Source organism: Electrophorus electricus, chromosome 16 (genome assembly GCF_013358815.1).
Source record: "Electrophorus electricus isolate fEleEle1 chromosome 16, fEleEle1.pri, whole genome shotgun sequence".
Taxonomy (NCBI): domain Eukaryota; kingdom Metazoa; phylum Chordata; class Actinopteri; order Gymnotiformes; family Gymnotidae; genus Electrophorus; species Electrophorus electricus.
Window position 1 is genome coordinate 10547310 of NC_049550.1, and position 23464 is coordinate 10570773.

At 42.1% G+C, this 23464-nt stretch overlaps 1 protein-coding gene across 1 annotated transcript; it reads left to right on the forward strand.

Moving 5' to 3' along the window:
* The first annotated feature begins 62 nt into the window (after window positions 1-62).
* On the forward strand, window positions 63-9534 carry LOC113576616 (coiled-coil domain-containing protein 81). The gene is made up of 14 exons (XM_035534517.1): window positions 63-655; window positions 817-878; window positions 1115-1268; window positions 2515-2774; window positions 3116-3290; window positions 3429-3537; window positions 4544-4652; window positions 4946-5092; window positions 5237-5344; window positions 5598-5767; window positions 5844-5922; window positions 6674-6900; window positions 8302-8427; window positions 8652-9534. Exons 1-14 carry the CDS (start codon window positions 580-582, stop codon window positions 8788-8790), a joined length of 1941 nt encoding a protein of 646 aa, XP_035390410.1. The 5' UTR covers window positions 63-579; the 3' UTR covers window positions 8791-9534.
* The last annotated feature ends 13930 nt before the right edge of the window (window positions 9535-23464 follow it).

Consider the following 23464-nt stretch of genomic DNA (forward strand, 5'->3'; position numbering starts at 1 on the left):
AAGTTTTTGGGGGGTTTTATTTATTTATTTATTTTATCTTGGACAAAAATGCTAGCATGGGAATGTTAGCATGGGAATCATTCTCACTTCATCACTAAGCAAATGAAGGCTCACTGTTTAGGTATATAGTTAAGCAAACCGAAAAGGTAACAGTTAATTTGATAAGTTGTTGGTTGTGTGAACTGATGATTCCTAAGAAAATTATTACTCTTGTAAAGTACTGAATATGCTGTTTCAAATGTTTGAAGCTGTCGGGTGAATCCGCAGCGAACTGCATAGTTTTTCCGACCTAGTCTATTCCCATTGTGTACGGTTGAAAATATTACCGTGTGATGTTACAATGACACTGTCCCCTAAAGAAACTGTAACAATGCAGGAGGTACGTCGCATAGCAACATCGTCCCATAGCAACCCCAGCGAGTTGCTTTGTGAAGGTGCGCACTGCCCATCCAGATTTTTCGACGTAGTGGCTGGAGATTACCATGTGAAAAGTCAATTATATTAAGGAAAAATAACCAGAAACTTTAAAAGTAGTTTCTGTTTATTGTTTTTTTCACAACTGTTGGCCTCTTTTGCACTATGACCACACTGCTTTCCGTGGTTTCGGGGGCAGAGAGGAACGCCTACCCAACTCTCTCCCAGTTGTCCGAAAACGGTAATGGCCTCTAGTAGTTTTACATGTTAAACAGTTAAGTATACTTTTTGATGTACGAGTACTAAATTAACTACTTCCATAAGTTTGAAAAGAAGACGTGCTATATCAAAAGGAAGAATTGCCATGAGCAAGATGTTTTTTTAATATATATATATATACAGATGTGGTTAAAATTTGGACAAACGTGTCGTCATTTATCGAGCGACAGATGTCCATGCAAAAGGTGAGGATATTCTGCTGAATGGACATAACATCTAAGTTATAAGAACTTGACGGGTTGTATCGGCATCTCGTTTTACTGTTGGTCACTAGTACCATCCGCACTTAAAATTTATATTAAATATCAATCAGTGCTTACAAGTACTTTTAATATTATTTTTCAGAGTCTTGCAGTTAATAGGCGAAAATGCAATATATAAGCCTGTTTGGAAAATAATCGTGGTTATCGGTTTGTTTTAGGGGGTGTGCATTCCTGGTCTTGGATCATTCACCTTTTCCCAGCAGAAGCTGGAAGTGGGCAACAAATACATCCTCATCCAGCGACCGGTCTTTCTTTTATCCGAGAAACTCTGTCAGTCCTACTGCCTCAATCAGACCAAACCTCTTGCCGTAGGTCAGTAGACCACATATTAAAGTACCAGTCTATAAAGGAACAATAAGAAGATTTTCCAATTATTCTTGTTCACATTATCAAACAGCCACTATATTGACACCTAGTGGCCGGGAGATTCTGTACTAAATCTATTTTAAACATGGCTGCCTCCAGGTGGGGCACTCTATGGAGCATAAACAGGTTTGAGAAGTACAACGTAATTAGATTCTTCATCTCATATCAACCTACAAAAAGTAATTAATCATTTGCATAAATATTGTTTGCTACTTTTTGTGCTAAAATGACTATGGCCTATACACTTAAATCAACTCATTTTAGAGCTGTGAATCAGTAAGCGTTCTGATTTCATTGTTCAAAGATAATGTAGCTAGTGTACAAAAAGGATTGTTTCAGGACACATTTCTTCAAGCCACCTCTTTGGATCCTACATCTATAGTGCTACGTGTAAATCTGAGGATGGCCACGTTCCAGTTTCCCATTCAAATATATATTAGCTTATATATCAACCCATTGCTATAGGCTACTTCATACATTCTTGTAATAGGACACAATTTTAATGGAGAGTGGCGCCAACCAAAATTGCTCATTAATATGGCCACAGGGAATTACTGATGTGTATGTGCCTAATTATTCCTTCTGAGGATATTTTGTAGGGTTTTGTAATGTACGTCTATTAGCAAAATGAATATGAATTTCAGTATAGAGACGGGTCCTTCTCAGCAGTCTACTGCATTATTAGTAAAATGTCACTCATGCTACCTTAGCCAGTGAAATTTCAATGGCAACTACAAGTGAGACAGCCATTGTGGCATGTTTAAGTGAAACACCTTTTTCCAAAGATATTCAATGAAAATATCACAATAATTCAGCAAAGTTGGCCAACTTCATCTTTCTAGCATAGCCAGAAAGGGGGGGAAAAAGTATTATTTCAGGTGTTTTTTGTGTATTGTTTTTAAAACGGTCATGTTAAGAGTTGAATCCAGCTGCATTTCTGGAGGGCCACAGCACAGCAGAGATTAGTGTTGTCCCTCCTCTAATACACTCAGTTCAGCACCCATAGGGCTCAGTACATAGCTAACAAGATGAGTCCTCATGCAAGTTGTAGTAGCGAAAACACTAATCCCTGTAGTGCCAAGGCCTGTCCGATCCATGTGCAAGCAGCCTGCTTGCTAAGGGAATAGGACAGGCGACCACTAGAGGGCTCCTCTAGCATGCTAACAGGACCTACCCTCTGTGACGGTCACAGCAGGGGACGTGCCGGTGGTGCCGCTCAACTTCGCAGCCGTGTCGGCAGAGAGCCCTTTTGACCGGGACAGCGTGGAGGGCTGCGTGCGGGAGACACTCCTCCTGCTGCTCCGTGCCGTGTCCACGCTCCGCACCGTCCTGCTTACCTTCCAAGGCATCGGCATTCTTACCTTTCAACACAGGAAGGTCAAGATGAGGTTCCACCAGGACTTCATCTCCGCCATGGATGGAACCGGGACGCTTCTGTGGGCTCTGACCAACGTGAGTTGCATGTCAGGTTTTTTATATTATAAGCAGGAACTGTGTCATCCTGGTCTGTATATGCGTAAGGTGGCTTGTGGCTTAAATATTCAATATCTCACAGCAATTGCATATGTAATAACTTTGAATACATGGAAATAGATATGGTTCTGTATGTGCCTAGATAATCAGAAAAATTAGGCAGTTGTCAGTTGTGTGCATGCTATGGGTGTTGGTAGGGGATTAGAACGCAAGGGATAAACTCATCGGTTAACATGAAATCATGGCACATTATTACAGCCTGATTCACTCCTACAGCCTCACAAGTAGCATCTGAGTAAGACCAAGAGGTTGTTTTTCAGAGACCTGGAACAAGCATCTCTGTAGTCTCAGGGAGACTCTCAAGCCTCCAGCGACCAGCAACCAGAAATGCCGTCTTGCTCCCCAAGTTCTCCTCAGTCAATTCACCTGAAGAAGGGAATGAGGGCTTCACCCCAGCAGCTGAGCCTTGTGACGGAGAGAAAGAGAAAGGGAGAAGTGAGAAAATACATGTAGAACTCATTCCAGGAAATGCTGGCCCCTAATGAGGCCTTCTTCTGAACAGCACTTAAGACTTTAAGGTCCAGAAACAACAGCAAGCCTTTGAACTACTTATTTTGTGGTGTTGTGTTTTAGAGACCAAGCTCTTAGCACAACCCAAGTCCAGGCCACCTACAGCCAAAACAACCACAGTCAACACTACAAATGACCCAGAGGCCAAGGGTCCATCAGATATTGTGGAAAGGTAAATTAGACTTGGTTATTAGTGTAAGTGTACAGGAAGTGATAAAAAAGCCTGCAGCCACATAAATAAACTGGCTTAAGCTCCAGTCAGTGAGAAGGTGTGAATGCGAGACTATCTTGCATGCCTTAGGTATCTACATCAGTCATGCAGACTCTGCATGTGGGCTTGGGGTTCTGGTGTTCAACTGTCATCAAACCAGCCTCTCACAGCTACAGTGGGCCCCCACATAGCCACCTGAGTTCAGCAGGGCTTGACTAACCAAAGCCCTCTCTAGATGCCACTTTTAGATTGACCCAAAGCCTCAACACCTATTGCCAAACTAGCAACAAACATTTAAGGAGGAAAAAACAACTCTGATCCCAGATCAGTGTAAAAAGAGCTACCCCTACCAGCACTGAAACCCAAAACCTTGCAGGGAACACTACTGTCTATCAGCACGTTTCCATATCACAGTAGGAAAAGGGAACATTACAGAGACGTTTGATAGCTCTCACTGCCAAGATGAGCTGTGTTGGTTCTCAGAGAAGGGACACTGCATGGATTTAAATTACCACTCAGTGGGGTACATGCTGTCACAATGACTTCCATTCACTAGTGCTCAGGATTCACAGGACTCATGTAATATTGATGCCATTTAAAAATAAAAAAAACTTTGAAAAAAACATGAGAGAAACCACATCCAGTGTTCAGAGTTCATAGTGGGCACTGCTTTCTTTGAAGAAATATATATTTTGCATTTATTTGTTTTTGTCCAGCATGTGAGTGCATGCTTGATGCATTTGTTTGTCTTCACATGCTTCTTAGTTGTGACTCATGAGGATGAATGAAGGAGAACCTTTCCTCTCTCTCTCTCTCTCTCTCTCTCTCTCTCTCTCTCTCTCTCTCTCTCTCTCTCTCTCTCTCTCTCTCTTTCTACAAAGCTAAATGCATGTCACTGCATGAACTGCACTCACTCCATCACTCATCTAATAGCATATAACCTGATAGAAATGCTTTTTGTTTTTAGGCATGCTATGTCCCATCAACCACCAGAGGGCGATGTTGACAAAGAGGAAGTGAAAGGGCCAGATACCCGCCTTAATCTGATCTGCACCAACCACTCCCGAGCCGGACAGGTAAACCTTGATTACATTAAAAAAAAATAAAATAATTAAATGTATTTTTTTTTTATCTATGGAACGTAAATATTCTGCTCATTGTGACCCAGCCCTACAAGGTCCTCCTATAGCTGGCAGCTCAAATACTCTAGTGCTGTTTAGAGCACTTAGAGCACCTTCTGGTTGAGCCTGTGACATGTACAAATGTTATCGTTCTTGAGATGTCCATATTATATTTGGACAGTTCACTGTATGTGATTTATCTGTGTGTGTGTGTGTGTGTGTGTGTTTGTGTGTGTGTGATTTTGTAGGAGCTCTGTTATCTATGTATGCAGCGAGCCCAGCGTAACATACCCCTGTATCTGGCGGAGGAGAGGCGACGGGAGGAGCAGGAGGAGGAGAAAGCCCTGCTGTTCAGTGAGCAACAGAGAGTGGAGCAATTCCTACAAAGAGAACAGGTGGGTCTGCACACACACACACACACACACACACACACACACTCCAACAGAGAGTTGCCTCAATATACATGCATACTAACATGCATATACACACACGCACACAAGCACTTCCATGTCTTCGTGGTGACTCTGTGGAACTGATAGGCTAGAGAGGAGCAGAAGCGGGAGGACAGTAAGAAAATGGCAGCTTTTAATCTGGGGATCACTGAAGCACTGAGAGCAAAGAAGGCAGAAAAGCCCTCCCAGGTTGAGGTGAGTCAGTTCAACCCTAAACACACATACACATGCAATTCTCTAGCTAAATATTGATACACTGCAAATTTTCTTGCCTTTATTGCTTTTTTTCTGGTTTTGTTTTTGTTTTTCTGGTTTCTTTCTCTCTTTTTGTGGTAGTTTCCATGTTAAACATGCCAAGTATTTTCCTTCAGGAGAATGCTGGAATTAATCCATGTTATTATCATACGTAATGTCGTCCGTCCCCCCCCCCACACACACACACTGTCAGGACTCGTACATCTTCAGGGATCGCCTGGTCACTCCACCTAGGCTCCCAATGCAGAGGCATTACATGCAGGAGCTGATGGAACAGGTGGCCAGTAGGAGGCAGCATTGCACACACAGCCGCCAAGACCAGGACCTGATTGAGCGGCTGCACCAGGTTCAGATCACAGACGAGTAAGAGTGTGAGAGAGGGTGTGGGTGGGAGCTTTTGAAAGGGGTTGCAATCTAACAAATGACATGTGTTTCTCAGGATCACTAAGCAGAGGTCTCAGGAACTTCACCAGAAAAAGAGCAATGTCAAGATCCTCCAGAAGGCCCTGAGTGCCCAAGTAGGAGAATGAGCATAACAAAGGAGATGTGGTCTGTGTGATGGAGATATAACTTTGTGATGGAGCTATGGTCTGTGTGATGGATATGTGGACTGTGATGGAAATATGGTCTGTGTGATGGAGAGATGATCTGTGTGGAGTGTTGTACATATATTTTATATTTAGAATGACATGAAGTTCAGTTAGCTTTGGAGAGTCAGGGTTTAAATAAAAGAGAGAGATCGACAGGAAGGAGGGAGAAAGGCAGAAGGAGTAGGAGAGGGTGTCAGAGGGGGAGAGCAAGTTAGAAGCAGAGCGGGAGAGAAAGACGGCAGAGAGAGAGAAGGAGGGAGGGAGAGGCTGAGGCAGAAGGTGACAGAGGCAGAGGGTGTTACAAATTAAGTTAACTGAAAGCAAGATAACTGAAGAAACAACAATAGGACATCCAGCAAATGCTGATTCATCTGTCTAATTCAGTTTAATTCATCTGTCTAATGCACAGGGACTTCCAAAAGGCAATAAAATCAATAAGAGTGATGCTATAACATTCTGTAAATGTTCCTCTAATCTAATCACTCAGTAATCTTTAAATGTGGGGTCTTAGCTTTGACTCAAGAGTTCAAGGGTGACTAATACCATTGCACTTGAGGGCACAGGCACTTATTGAGTTACCTCAGGTATGCTGTCTGCACTTGGCCAAGATGAGTCACTTCAAAGTGAGCATCAGCTAAGTGTGTGTGTGTGTGGGGGGCTCTGTGTGCTCTCACCTCAGCTGGAGAACCGGAGCATGGGGATCCCCGCGCGGCAGCCCGACTCGGATGGCCCTGTGTTTGGCGTGCAAGATGATATCCATTCTGCACAGGCCAAGCAGTGGCAGAGGGCACGAGCAACCTATGGCGAGCAGCTGGCAGCGGTCAGTGCCAGGAAGAGACTGGCACTGTGTGAGCACCTCGACCAGCACAGGAGGGAGCGAGACATGCTGCAGCGCTGCCGCAAGGAGTGAGTGAACAACACGGCGTGAGAGCATAACGCTCATATAACGCTCAAGTAACATGCATTTAATGCACAGTGAAGCACTCGCTGTCCCATTTTATATGCAATTCTGTTTGCGCTCAATAAGAAAAGAGCAAATATGACATAAATACTTTATGAAGGGGGATTTTATTTAAAGCATTCAGAATAGCTGATGCCTCATTAATCTTTTGTTTTGTTTCACAACCTTATTTTGTATCAGCCTTGGTTGTGTAATATTAATGCTGTGTGGATTTTTGCAAGGAAACCCCTTTTATATAAAGTATTGTAGTTCAACTAGAGTTCAAATGTATCAACCAGACCTAGTGTCTGTAATAAGCTCTGTCTATGAACAGGAACATGAATAATTGATCAAAGACGAGTAGGTTTGATGTACCTGGCAATTATATGCCATGCTGTATGACAGCAGTACATATTTTCAAGGTTTGGGAACTTAAAGAGGGCGTCTGAAGGAAGTTTGCCATTTTTGCTGTTCTGCTCTGATCCAGCTCGTGCAGCACTCAGCCAAAAGCATGTGCTGCACTGGATGTACTGGTGTGGTGAACAGCCAGAAATGTGCAGAGCACATGGCGGGCTATGGGAATGGCTGCATCAATGCATCGCCTATGTGCGCACTTATTATATTATTAGGCCACCAGGAAAAGCAAGTTCATGTCATATGTGAGTGCACACGGCGCACATACAGTCTGGAATGTAATTGGTTTGGCCTGGGCTCCTCCCTGGCAGGTTCACATTGTGTTCACATTCATTTGTATTGTAACCTTGGTGCAAATAAAATTCTTCCAGAGTGTGTGCATTCATTAGGGAAAATCAACAGCCCTTCTCACTGCATGAGCCATTCCACCTAAAAAAAAAAATACTTCCCTGGAACCCATTGTTCTGACATATTCTTGGAAGGGGACTCTTCACATAAACATAGTGGAAACTGAATCGTTGGCCAATGTGCACATATTTAAGGGCCAGGATCAATTCTGGTGCTACAGTGAGCTTTTTGTCTTTTCTCTGACATATTTGCATGTGTTGCACTGTATCAAATGAACCTCAGTGTCTTTGAGTGTGTTCTGAGCCAGCTGTCATTGCTGTTCATATTGATCAGAGGCCCACTTTTCCTGCGCAAACAGATAAATGAGGTAATTACTCATCAGAGAGAGATTGTGTCTACTCTTTCTTACTAACTGAGTCCCATGGCGAATTTGAGGGAATTGTTACAATCAAGGGTAATTGTGCTGCACTTCAAGCAGATGAAGTCGTAGCAAAAACCCAGATCTCAGTCCTCATCTGACTGTTCAGATCCCTCCGCCTGCGTAAGTCCTTAGAAGTTACAGCTGTGAGATCCATTTCATCTTGCTTCGCTTCCACCTTTTACAGGCTGATCGCCGACCGGGTCAGCCGCTACGAGAGGCTCCGGAACCTGCGGGCCTCGCTGGAGGAGTCATGGAGCCACAGTGCTAACCAGAAGTGTCTCCAGGACCAGGAGGAGAGAGCATTCCTCAGGTGAGGCATTCAGAAACATGGATGAGAAATCCTGAGAAACGTGATAACAGAAGATACATGACGGGAGAGCTCAAAAGACTCCTGAGAAGGCGTGTGTCATGGAGCATCCATCCACTCTGGGTGTATCTGTCATTGTGTTAGTTGGTCTTCAGTACCGGTGTCTTTGATTTTAATTATATATTCAATTATAATTAGGTCCTGATTAAATGTGTTTGTGTGGTCAGGGCGGGGAGCAGACTGCTACTGGACCAGTGTGAGCAGTACCGCCGCTGCTGCCAGTGCAAGAGAAAGACCAGCCACTGTGGGCAGAGCAACATCTGGAAGGAGTCACGCTACATCCCTGGGTCCCAGCTGATGATGTAGCAGTGGACCATTGAATAACCATCTAGAATATCTAGATGGTGTAGCAGTGGACCATTCAATAACCATCTAGAATATCTAGATTGGTTATCTAGAATAACCAAAACCAAATGGCTCTCTGACTCTGACATGATCTGACTGATCCTGAAAACTATAAGTCTTTACCTTAAAACCTAAAAGCCTTGAAAAACTTGAATGTTGCTTCATCTGTTCATCTCTGGTGTGCTGGGGAGGGAGGGGGGCTGTTAGCACCCACTGTCTCTGAAGTCTTTCATGATCATGGTCATGTCAACTCTCAGTTCATAGAAAGTTACACTTCCCTCTTAATGGCTACCAACATGACATAACATGAAATATATGACACACAATACAACTGGATTTTGGATAGACTACTTTTATTTCTATTTAAACAAAATACTTCTAATCTCTAGAAGGGCTGGTGGTTGAGCTTTAGAAAGGTATCCATCTGATAAAAATATGAAGTCTGAGGGATTCTGGAAAGCAGCTGAAAGCCATTTGGCAGTTTAAGGTGGTTGCAATGAGGCAAGGAACAAAGCATGCAGCTGGCTTTAATAAATTATAGGAGAGAATAATCTGCTTTTATTTGGTGATGACATGAAATGGGTACATTTCACTGAACTGCTGCATTCACTCATAATCTCATTGCACAATTGTAAAAGTTGAAGTTAATCATACAGATATAATTTTACAATTTTTTCTGAAGCTGATATTTGCACTAAATGCATTATTGAGCAAATGTAGTCCTGAAAATAAAATATATAATAAAATATATATGTTTTATTTTATACATTTAAAATTTACAAAGCTTCCAACATTTGGTATTTGGTATTTTTATGGGAAGCATCTATTAGTATATTAGAATATTATAGCATATTAGTATATTAAAGACTACTGCTGTTCTTCAACTTTTGACAATATGATGCAGAGTAAGAATTATGCTTATCCCAATAAATACAGTCTTATTACCCAGGAACACTGATCCTAGATCAGTTCAGCTACTCTAAAATGCTTGCGAGGTCTAGGTACACTATTCTGATTTTACTCTTAATAATGAATAAATGTGATGATTTTGACAGTAATCTGAGTGATACCCTCCAGGAGGTATCAAGAAGCACTTGAACAAACCACAGCCACTTCAAGGCACTTGAATCAATAATCATCCACTTATTTACTTAATAACCTTCTCGTATGTACTTTCTTTGTATGTATTCCCTCTGACAGGGTTCTAGTATAAAGGTACCCTCAGACTCAGGTTTTCTTCCATGGAGACAACTAAACCCTGTTGTAAGTTGTTCTGGACAATGCTGTAAATGACTTGGCAATTTTGCCAGGCTGGAGTGAAACTCTAGCTGTTGTGACACTTGGTGTCCAATAAAAAGCAAACAAACAATTCATAACACACATCAACAGCTCCAAAAACATGCACAAAATTGCTCATCAGTCTTTAATAGATGTTTAATAGATGTGTTGGACACCTCTAGTCCCCTAAAACTCAGTTCTCAGTTCCAGCCCTGGCACCTGTTCAGTAACAGCTACTAAAGGCCCTGCTGAAGGTCATGACTGTCATTATCAAAATGACATGAAGACTGCTCTCAGAGCTTTGCCCTAGAATCACTGGTCTGCATTGGCCCTGTTGGTTGCCCACCTAGGCATTTATAAGTGTGTATGTATCTGTTTACAGAGTTCAGAGTGCATTAGCATAGCCCTAAAACGAATAACCATCTGTTTTCTCATACAGGCGTAGAGATTAATGCGCTTGGCTTAATCACAGACAAGTCACATGCTACTGCTCCTATTACTGCAATTACGCCATTATGAGATGTGTGTTTGCAAGACACTTCTGATATACTAGCTCCCCAAGGGGCAAGCAGCTGAGAAAGAGATATGCAGTTGCAGAATGAGACAGAAGCCGAAGAGAGCTAAAATGACTGGCTGCCTAGAGTTTTGTATGTATGTACAAGAGATTAAGATGACTAAAGTTGAGCAGAAGTAGCCTACTCATACAAGTTAGACACTGATGGCCTGTGAAGAACACCATGGCAAGCATAAAGGGGTAGTATTGGTGGAGGGTGCTGACAGAGGAGTGAATGATGGGAGAGAAAAATGAGTTATAGGGAGAAAGAACATGAGACAAAGTGGGGGATGTGCGAGAGGAGTGGGTGTTTACACAGTGCAGCGATCCACAGCTCTGGAACACTCCCAGCGCACTTTATCACCCCTGCTGCGTTTCACACTCAGCCTGAGTGAGTGACTGTGAGCATGAGAATGAATGGGAGTGCTGGATGTTTGCGCAAGCATACTGTGGCTTGCAGTCTGCTCGTATTGCTTCAGGGTTATGTAATCTTGTGTGTGTGTGGGTGTGGGTGTGTGTGCATGGATGTATGTGTCTGTCCTTCTGCCCAGGGAATAGTGCTGCTGTAAAAATGGAGACCAGATGAAGTTACACCCTTAAGCGTGTGATCCCATTCTGCTCATAGCCCCTCGTATCTCATTCTCTTGTAAAAACCCTTGGCTCCCATGACCACATCTTAACACTGTGCAACACCACCTAAAACAAAGCTCTTTGAGATGAAAGTTTCCTGGCAAGAAAGAAAGCCATTTTACCATGCTGTAGTTTCAGACATTGTGTACAGAATGAACAGAGAAAACAGCAATCTGCATTGTTGCCTTTAACAACTGTTGTCTCTAACCTTGTTGTCTAACAGCAAGGCTTTAATATGTCTTGAGACAGTGCAGTCATATCATGGGATCCCACTTTTATTTTGTATGTTCTAAAGATGTCCTGCTAAATTCTTTTTTGAGGATATGGATAATTTACCTATGAATTTGCACCTTGTATTGTCCACCTTGTAGAGTTCTAATAGTTTCAGGATTTATTGAAGCTAGATTCAAACTAGATTAGTGACATTTTGAGTGTGGGAGCAAAGCACAAATGAGATGTAACAAAATGGCTGTTTTAATGAAGAACCAAACAAGAAAACAAAACAGGAGCCAAGGAAGATGAAGTAGTCCTTGAGGTCATAGAGCTGACACATACTCAGATAAGAGCCAGTCAATGCAAAGCAAAGACTGGAGGATCTGGTTGGCTTAAATAAGGAGGGTGTAACAAGGTGCAGGTGGATGTAATGATCAACAAGTAGGTGATTGTGGAAGTGGATGAGTGTCATGACTGGTAGAGAGGCTTGTGAGTGACAGGAGGTGTCTGATTAAAATGATTAACATTGAACTAAATGATAAAAATCATGAATTAAAAAAAGGTTCATATTTTCAGCACCACTTATTTAAGATTTAAGACATTCAATTACAAAATATGTGGTGAACATAATTCGTTCACCTCATAATTTATTCTTTTGCAGTATGATAGGCCTATAATAAAATGTCTCAATGACATAAACTACACTTTGGCTGAAAACATGGGTCTTTAGAGGTTAAAACTGTCACTTTCAATGCAAGCTACATCTCTATAGGACAGGGGAAGAGAGAGAAATAGAAATCCAAGGCCTGGAGACCATTTTAAACGGAGGTGGAGGTCTTTACATTTGTGCGTGTCTCGGCCAAATGAGTGCTATGACCTCAGCACTTTCCTCCAGTCACCTGACGAGCCACACGTGAAGAAGAATGCACACATGCATACACACACAGAGACATAATGTGTCATGGACAATCAAGTTTGCAGGACAAAGCCAACAGGTGCACATGTGCATGTTTTTCATGGATGCAACATGCCCTGGATAAGCAGTTGGACAGAACGGAGATAGAGGGAGAGTGGAATGCCGTTCCACTTTCCCAGGGCAGCAGATCAAATTGACCTCCCAGAATTACTGGCTGCCACTCTTGGCCAGAGGCTGCTCGTGCCCCCAGATGTTCCATCTCTGTCCATGCTCTGCCTCAGTAACTACACACAACACCATAACCACAAAATGCTCACTTCTCTCAAACCCCCACTTGACAACACACTTTCAGTGTTCATAAGCCTTTATAAGCCTCATAAGGCTTTCAACACCGCTCCCCCCTCACCGCATGCTGCCCTCTCAGCCACTGTCCCAACTCCCAGTAGAATAAATCTCTAGCCAGTTCCAATATACAGGTTTCCAGTACATGCACAAACATTAGATATTGCTTAGACATTTTGACCTGTTATTCAGAAAAGTGATGTGAGACCAATAATTAAGCAATCAAATGTGCATTTTATAAATTGTTAGAGGAACACAATCACCTGCTGATACCTTTCCTATGAAATGCAAACAACAGCATTTTCACCACGCCGATGATAATTAAAACTGTTTGTGTTTTATGTGTCATAAATGCAATCAAACTCTGCATGAGGTTAGAGACTGATGTGGGGGGTTTTCCTGCCGGCCCCTAAAGCCCCTCGGCTGGCGTCTCAGTGCCTTTCTCTCTGCTCGCTTCAGCTGTACAGTCAGAGCCAGAGGAGCGGAGCAGGCACTCAGCATGCTGAGAGACACTCAGCAGCTTGGGCTGGACAGGAACAACAGCCTGAATTAAACCTATCTTACCCCGCCCAACTGCCCACTCGTGCTTCACTCCAGTGTAAAGTAGGTCATACAGGAAGGCCTGGTTAAAGAAAATACATCCAGGACTGTCCAGGAGCACAGTCACAAATCAAATCCCTGCACTGGTACAAGCAAAAACCAACAAAACAAACCCACCGCATTTACCAGGTGTCCATGAAAATTGCATTAAGAGTTTCACAGTTCTGATCATTAATAGAGGCAGCTTTAGGGAAGCTGATGTCTGAACATGCTTACATATGCCATGCTTGGAAATGAGGTATTTAAGTCTGGTTCAAAACAAGTCTCTTCCAAGCCAAACATCTAAATTATTTTTATATTGCCACCTTTTATATTGCCAACTTTATTTATGAATGAGTAGGTGCGATATATTAATATATTAGCCTAATTACATCCAGCCTAATTTCCAAGAATGAGCAGAATTTGTTTTGGACATCATTACACCTATATGTGTAATATAAACATGCACACACAGGTTAAGGACTATCATCATCTGTCACCATGCACAGCTTGTGTTTGTGTGCATTCTGTGTGTGCGCTGTATTGTCACCCAAAAAGGTCCAGCTAACAGTAGTCTGGGGGTCAGTAACTGACCACTGATGAAGAGTGAGGAGGATATCATGCACAGGCTGTGCACATCAGATCAGCTGTTCATCTCTGAGGTTTTACTACCAAACAAATCATTCCAAGTGAGTGGCACAAACTGTGTGTTCCCTGTTTCTGAACTTCATCTCTTGGGAAATGGCAATGCGAAATCCTATTTAAGGGTCTTAAGCCTCTAGTGTGAAATTTTCACTGCTCTTTTCTTACAGCCATGTTTTCTGCTTTTACTGAAAAATGATAGTTGCCAGCAAATTGTTTTAGCTGGCATGAATCAGAGAAGCCAAACCACAAAAAATTTTGTAATGACTTACAGTTGATTCATTTGTGTGGTAACCTCAGATTATCTCACCACTACTGACATTTGAGTATTTTCTAAACAGGGGCACATTTCCTGAAAATACAGTAGCAAAATGATTGCTACAGAATCCTAAATGTAGGCATGCCTGCACTGTAAAAAATTGGTAAATGTGTAGTATAGTTTGTAAGTAAATGGACAGTGACAATTTTGTTGCTGTAATTGTTTTGGCTCTAAAGTTTAGACTATCAATTTGAGGATATTTAAACTGAGAGTACATCTATATTGACTGCACTATAAAGGAATAACTGCCTTTTTATGTTTAAAGGGACCATATCTAATCAGGCAAATGGTTGCTTGGTTGTTTGATGGCCAAATGTGTTTTTCCATCATCACTTCATGCACAGTGAACAAGGGTTGATTCTGGATCTATCATTTGCATTTGGAGTATATTGTAATTGCAACATGTTAAAGCAGGACATCATGAGTCTGACAAATAAAATAGTCAACATTTTTTCCTTCATTGAGTTTTAAATTTTGGTTTTTTACCATAGACTTTACCCCTTTCACAGATATCTCCCTCCCCTTTAACTTAGTCTGTCCCTATCCCATCACCAAGTCACATGACCAAAACAGCTGGCTTGTTTTGTCCAGATGCCTGTATCCAGAGGCACTCCATATCTAGACTTTGTTACTTAAATTCCTCCCAGCAGCCTCCAGAGTAAAGAATCCCATTATGGATTTTGAGTGGAATGTTGTTGTAATCCGCTTCCTTAGTTTACATGCAAAGTGTAACGATGGACGTTCAAGCAGGATGCGTCATGTCAAACATAAATATGCGTTTATAAACATGCGTTTATGTTTACATATAACATCCACATCTAAACACACACACTCACTGGGTCAAACACCGACCACACAAAAACGTAAACGACAGACTTTTATACATATATGATAATGACACAATGAGAAGCAGGTGTGAGACACAGGGAGGGCGTGGCCACATTGACGAACACATACACACACGTACACGCATGAGGCGACATTCGGGGGAGGGGCCATACCATGACAGGGCCCCTCCCCAACAGCGCGACTCCCGGCGCTCCAGCTTATCGGGCTGCGGCCTCAAGGCCAACGCCAAATGGCGAGGCCAGGGACCAAGCGACCCGACACGGGCCAGCGCAAGCAGGACAGCGGGGGGAAGGACAGGGATCAGGATGACAACAGACACGGGGACGGACACACTGACAGGCACAGGTATAGATACAAAGGGGTACAAAGTGACTGGCACAGCCAACATGATGGGGACAGACACAGTGACAGGGAAGGATACAAAACTATATAACGGACTGGTAAAGAGTCCGGAAAGGCCGGCAGGAACCCTGGCCTGTCCCCCAGTTGTCGGCTGGGCTGGGGTGCCACCCACCTGTGGGGGATCGCCCTTCACCGGTTTGGGGGGCGGTGACCTCCGCTCACCTGTTACAGGAGGTGAACCAGTTGCTTTGTCTGTCTCTGGGGTGGGCACTGCTGACGCCTCCTACTTGCCTCTACGAGGCTTAGGTACTGGCACACGAGTTCCGGAGCTGTATGCCCAAGTGGAAGGAGTTTCCTCCTCGAACGCAGTTGCCTCTCTTTGTGCCGCACTGGATGGTTTGCTCGCTCCCAAGCGGCACCTCCTAGGTGGAGCCTTGGGCGGTATCTTAAGTGCCGGAGGCTCATCGCTCTTGGAGTCTGCAGACTCTACATCACTGATGTTGGGGGGATGCCCAGAGAGGACTTCCTCCGCCTCCATAGATGGGTCCTCCCCATAGTCGAACCCCAAATCCGACCGCAGACTAACGTTGCTGCACTCCCCGTTATCTCCATAATCCATGTAACCCTCGTAGAAGTCTATGTAGGGCTTGTAGGACCCAGTGAAGTCCACTTGCACGTGCCAATCCTCAGAGTCTGGCTGGGGTCTGCAGGACTGAGTCTGACCCTGGACCATACTCGGGGGCCCCCCCAAAATCGTCCAGTGGCCTCCTCCCCCGTGGTGGAAGTGTGGAGTGAGGCCAGGATGACGGAGGGTCTCAATGCGCAGTTTGTGAGGCCGTTTACCTCCTTTCTTCCTCTTCCTTTTTTTGCTCCCGTTCCCAGGGATCCTTCATTGGTCGGTGTTTCTGTAAAGATGGAGGTTCAAGCAGGATGCGGGGACGAGTCGCGCCAAACATAAACATGCGTTTATTTTACATATAACATCGACATCACAAATGTGCAAACGACAGACTTTTATACATAAATGATAACAACACAATGAGCTGGTGTGAGACACAGGGAGGGTGTGGCCACATTGACGGACACACACACACACACACATGCGCACACGAGGAGACGTTCAGGGGAGGGGCCATACCGTGAAACGAAGATTTGAGCCTGGGAGATATGGAGCAAATTTCTGTTGCTATGTCTCTAACAGCATTCTTTAAATATTATGTTTCACTGGCATTATTCCGAGCACAAAGGATCCGGAATGTCCAGAGTCCTCATTTGTTTGATTTCTCAAGGTCAGAATGTTTTTCAGAGTTTTTCATTGAAACAGAATTGTCGAAAACCCCGCAGACACCTCAGAAACTTAGATAGATTCTGTTTTTCAAAGAATAACTTCTAAGCCTAGTTAAAGTCTGCATTGTTTATTCCTTTTCCAAACTGCCAAGATATGAAAATATTGTGTATTCTTGGTCCTTAACTCAATTTGGATCAAACACAAATAAATCTCTCCACAGTTTGGCATTTATTTTACTGATTAGGAACCTCGTCACACCCTCTTGGTGTTTTCATGTCTTATCACAGCATATAACAGTCTAGTCCTTAAAACAAGTCCTGAAACGTGTGCACTGAAAAACATGTAGAGCATTTTATACATACCCCTTGTATACATCCTTCCCTTAATACATTCCCAGAATACACCTGCACAAATAGAAAGACTACATATGGCTTTACAGAGCATACATCCAAGAGTACTCATGACTTTACAGCACATACATACATCATCTCCATCCAGTAGAGAGAAGGAGCATGCCCTTGCTTGAACATACACCTGCCTACAAAGAGGATGATGTCATATTTTATCATGTAAAGGTATCGCCCTTTTTTTAAACCATAACCCTCAATGAAGTTTCAGCTGCTTGAGTTTGAGTACACTGGAATGAACATACAGCAGGGGGCAGTGTACATATTAGGGGGTGTGAATAATGTAAGACATGTAAAAAGTGGACAAACATGTTTCTTTCTGTAACATCCCCACTTGTAGAGTGCAGTGCCAGACCAGTGGGGACAGACTACCATTCCTCACCCATTTAACGGCATTCCTTTCAAAATACTTTCAGTGGAGTTACTGAATAATTCCTGGTAGCTTCTGAATAATATGCCATAATCTTACTAAATAAAAAATAAGCCCAGAGTTTAATAAACTTGCACCCATTTGAACTAAAAAAGTATCTTCTATACCTTATACCAATCAAAATGGAAAAACAACTACATCATCATTTTTTCTTACCTTGACAAGTGAAATGCCAAAATAGCAGGGTGTGCCTTGATCTAAGAGCTCTTGGGAGTTATTAAAATGAGTTATCTGAGTTGGCTCATGAAGCTTTAACACAAAACATGCTCTGCTATATTTAATCATAGTTTTTGTGTTGGTGGATTCACAACAGGATATACAGAGTCCTGTTCTCATAACAAGACATCACAGCTTCCATATCTTTACTTCTTATCTACTGCTGCAGTTTGTTGATTTAAGAATACAAACTTTGATCAACAGTCACAGACCTATGCAAATTGCGGAAAATTTGGATCATGCAATGTATTTTTGTACTAAATACACAGTTGTTACAGAAGTTAACTTTAATAATCTTTATTTATATTTTGCGAATATATAACTGTATGCAAATATATAACAGTATATACAGTTAAAGCAAACTTAAGACATTGTAAGGACATGCTTATTCAAAAATAATCAGCCCATTTATGGAACGTGAAGAGGAAGCATGAAATTTAGTATGAGCATAACTTGTCAAAAAATACATGTTTTGACATTTTCTGAAAGCTTGTCTTGGCAAGAGGTACATCCAGAGGAACACTAATATCTGCTATGAAACTCAAAAGATATTGATATAAAAGTATGAATAAGGCAAAAAATAGAAAATGTTCCAGATAGTTCTCACTCACTGCTGCATTCCTTTTGGCCACTTCAAATATCACAAAGAACACAGTTTTCTCAGTTACAAAGCAGCTGTGTTAGAACTCAAAATACTTCACCCTAGCTTGCAAAAGCACATACCTTCAGCACCACATTTATTGTATTTATGTATACATCAGTGCAACAGATATACGGTAACATTCAAATACTGTTACAGTTAGAGACTGTAACAGTTACAGACTATAACACTTGTGTTACCATGCACAGTTTGTGTTCACCATTTTCCAACACTGACCACAGAATAGCTATTGACTCTGTATTTTTTTGGGTAGCAGATGACTCTCAGTCCAGCACTACCATTACAGTGTCAGTACTGTGTTGAGAATGGGCCGCCAGCGGCAGATCTGTGGTAGGAACTAACCACTGACAAGTGATGCAGAGACTGGATAAGAAATGTGGCATACAGCTATAACATGTATATAATATATGTGCACCAAATAACATGGCCATTGACTGCAAGTGCAGGTATTAATAATTAAATGTGGTGAGTTTACTGTAAATTGGAACCTTGTATAAAGGATATCACTATAACAAGCAACATAAGCTTACATATTAGTATAGTATAATATATAACATATAACATAGCATAGTATAAAATAGTCCATAACCTACAGTATGTAACAAGGCTACTATCTTTCTTTAATAAAGCAACTACATACTGTTGGTCTCCCTGAAATTATGGCACACACAATTATGGCACATAAATATACTCACACAGATTTACAGTGAATTTGGAAAATTAGACATGAAGTTAATACTGTTCTAATCAAGCCTTCCCTTGACATATGTGAGAGTGATCACATTCGCTGCACTCAGATCAACAATAAAACCACACTGGGAGCAGATATCATTGCAGGGTCCGGGGGCGGATTTGGCATTTCTGGGGCCCCAAGCAAAGTTATGTCTGGGGACTCTAATCAAAGATATTTTATTTTTTAGAGCAAATTACAATATTTAACCACCCTGTACAATGTTTGTCTTATCTCCTTTTATTTTCTTATTGCAGTCAGAATTCAACCATCCTGATTTCTTTTCCTTAATTTTCTTTCATTTTCGGGTGCCGCTGGGATATGAGAATTTCATGGTGGCATACAAGAGTCCTGATTAGCTAGCTAGTGTGTTACGGTATCTCTCTGGTGTCGAACAATGAAAGAATGGATGCATTTAATCAGGGGTTTTTTTTCTGTTTTTTTTCAGCAAATTGCTTATGGCCAGCAAGGGGGGCCCTGATCTCTGGGGCACCATGCATTAGTATGGCTTGCGTAGTGGTAAAAACCCACATTGGCTCGGTCCACATGTCATCCAGAGAACTCACAATGACTGAAACTAATACTACATCTCTGTAGAGTCCAGTTTAATAAAAAAGACATCATTGTCTTTAAGTGAACATCCAGACCCAAAAGTTAAAAATGTGAACAAGACTGCAGTCTGGATGTAAAATATCATGCTAATTTGAATGTACATGTAAGAAACCTCTATGTTTATGTTCTCATCAAACCATCACAAACATTACTTCATTAAATATGTAATTAATTGCTTCTGCAAACAACTGCACACTTGTTTTGACTGGGTAGATTATACATTCCAATAATAAGAACAAACATGCCAATCCGGTGTGTAGTCATGATCCAGCCCACATCTTATTGCACTCTTAACTGTATCATTTTGACTTATTTGAATGGTATTCAGCACCAAGGGGCCAGATGCCTTTAATGCAAAAGTTTAAAATCTCGAAGGATGCTTAATGGCCTATTCCCCAAGTCTCCTGACGGTGTCTCCACAGTGCCTCCTCTAGCAGAAGTGCATGCTTCCTAACACATCCAAGCATCCCCTGCCCACCCAATATTCACAAGATCAATAACTCATGAGCTCTGCTTCTCCTGTCTCATGACCTAGAGGGTAACCAAATTGCTTTCATCTTTCTTGTGTCCAGGGGGTGAGCTCTACCTCCCACACCTCCCATGGATAATGGGGTTTCCTAAGGTCCCCACTTACCACAAGGCAAAACAATTCTGCTGGCTTGGATTACTGATGGCCTACAATTCATTTCAACATTTCTGGAAAGTCTTCAAGGATGTTGAAGAACAGCCAGTGCATTTCTGCTCATGGATGTTCTTAATCTTAAAATGCTCTGCCCCACCCAGTTGATTATGTGAGCTTTTTCTTGCAACCCTATCTGCTATTGTGACCCTTTTTCTGACCCCCACCACAAATAAAAATGTGCCACTTTTAATAGGTGTACCTGTCTACCTATTATCCATAGGTTTGTCTGAATTTTCTTTTTTACTTTTGTCTTTCACTGCCCATGTTGGCCTTTATCACCCATCTGATTTATGATGCCTTCAAACAGAACTATATATTTTCTAAGTTGCATTTGTCCACTAATCTTTGACTGCTTTAGCTGCAGAGGCCTTCTGTGAACTTTCACTGTTCCCTTGAGGTCAAATCCCCTCGAGAAAGCGTCTTCAATCCCCAAGCTCTGATGCATGCCCCTGGCTTTCTGAAACCCTGTCTGTTTAGTGGCAAACCATGGTGGAGACACAGATCCCATTAGCGAAGGGACAACAAGCTGTGTCTGGATTCAAAACACACGCTCGGCTTTCAAGCACTCTGCTTTATGAGGACAAAGGGCAGTATCTTCTCAACTGAACACATTGACTCATCTGTGTTACATTGCCAAAAGTGATTCTGGACAGCTGTTAGGTGTCTCAGTCAAGGAGTTCCATTTTATTTGCCATCAGTTTTAGCATCTTGTAGCACATCATCAAAACATCACAATAATTAGCAATAACTGCTCATTTTTAACAGCACTGAACAAATTTACCATAGTTATTTTAATCCAGTTGTCTAATCTCAGAATCCTTCTCAATTTCAGTTGACAACCACTAAATTACCAAACAGCAATATTTAACTACAATTCATTATTCTTATCTGACAGACAGTTCAAATGCAACTAACCTTTGAGTTTAAAAAGAGCCCAACAAGTTTGTGCTTATTGAATCAAGACACTCAGGTTATCACTAGCAGAATGGTTTCCATGGGCTCAGGATGGGTCCTACACACAACTGAATTAAAGTAGAACAGAGTTTAATAACTGTGCCAGGCAATCTCACTGATGAGGTCAGACATTGGGACCAAACTGGATGTCTTCGGCATAATGACTTAATTCATGTAAAGTTTGTAGCTCTAATGCGTCATGTGGAACACACCCAGACCCCTGTCAAAGATTAAGTGCTGTAAAGACCCAATTCTGACAGGCACAAAGCTTCAACACTGAGGAAGTACGATGCAAGTTGGAACTCAGAGCCCTGAACTGTATGACTTTGGAGCAAGTTGAAGGGCTGTTTCTGGGCAGTGTGAATGTTTTCCTCAGAATTTCTCTATATCCTCTGATGTGCCGTACAAGACATACGCTCACAACTCAAAATCAAAGTGTATGTATGTGTTTCATTGTGCTGACGTGCCCATTTGTCATGTGTAATTGTGAATTTACAATGGCTGCACAGACTTGCATAGAAATTCTAATGAAACATAACAAACCTGACTCCTTTAAAATACAGTTCACCATAATCAACATGAAAAAATGCTCGCAAGGACAAAAATTAGATATGTTGTATGCACGCAAGCAAATATGTGTCAGTTGCTAGTTGACGATGACACCATGGAACATGACGGCCTCAACAAAACTTTCAGAGTTTATTATTGAAACAATGTGCCAAACCAAACAAGGCAGACTGGGTCAGTATGGAGAATTACACCCAGGCATCCATGTTTATTAAAAATGGGCAGATGTGAAAAGACATATGGAGTCTTATATACATACACCATCATACTGGCGCTGGTTAGATAATTTCATTAGATGGCAATGAACATAAATGAAACAACTGCACTTAAGACAAACTTTGCATTTCATCTGAGAATAAAAAAAGCCCTCCACCAATGTCCACTACAGATCCTTAGCTCATGCATTAGGTCCATTGCACTGAAAATGTTTAGAAGCTTTGGTGTATTTTTAAATTGTTTTTTTCAGCGCAGCACTTATATAGCAACAATAAGCACACAGTATCACACTAACAGAACACAGCACCACAATCTCATTACACAGCACGACATTCACAATACACAGCACCACAGTCACATTACACAGCACCACACACAGTACACAGCACCACACACAGTACACAGCACCACACTCACATTATACAGCACCACACTCACATTACACATCACCACCTCGCAATGTTTTTTTTTATAATGACCGAATATTTGATAACAGCTTACACTGTCAACACCACCAAATGTTCTAAATTGTTTATTAAATTCTGCTGGTTAATTAACCAATTAGCAAACTTAAAAGCTAACTATATCATTGAAAATATTTACTGCATATAGCTAGACAACTTTGAAAACAAAACAAACAAACAAAAAAATCTTGGTTGTTGCCATGGTGCCTTGTGAAAAGAATGCTCAACGTACTGCAGAGGGTGGAGTGAGGTCAAAGGAAGGTAATACTAATAAAGCATATTTAGTCCATATGCTGGTTGCATAGGGTGCTATTACTAACACATGTTGCCCCAATTTATTAGAACAAAGAGAGCCTACCCAATTTTTAATATCTGAGATAGTAACGCCTATCACCTAACACCTAAGTACTTGACTGGCATACAAGTCAACTTTTTCTTTTTTCATTTATATGCACTCTTCTTCCACCCAACCGCCCTCTTTAAGGTTGTTGTGAGGCACATTAGTCCTCCTTGGCCCAGCCCCGATAGCCTCAGGCCCCACCCAAGAAATTCCTGGGGTTGCTCCCCTCCACCTCAGGAGTGGATGCAGACACCAGTCCTCTCCCCAATATCCTGGGATCCTGGCAGCAGTGTGGGAGGTGCCTACACACTTCCCACTAGGAAGTCCATCCTTAGCTGCGGGAGCTGGCATCCTGTGGTGGTTGGTCATTCTGTATCGCTAGCCGCTGCCCGACCTGAGTGCTGA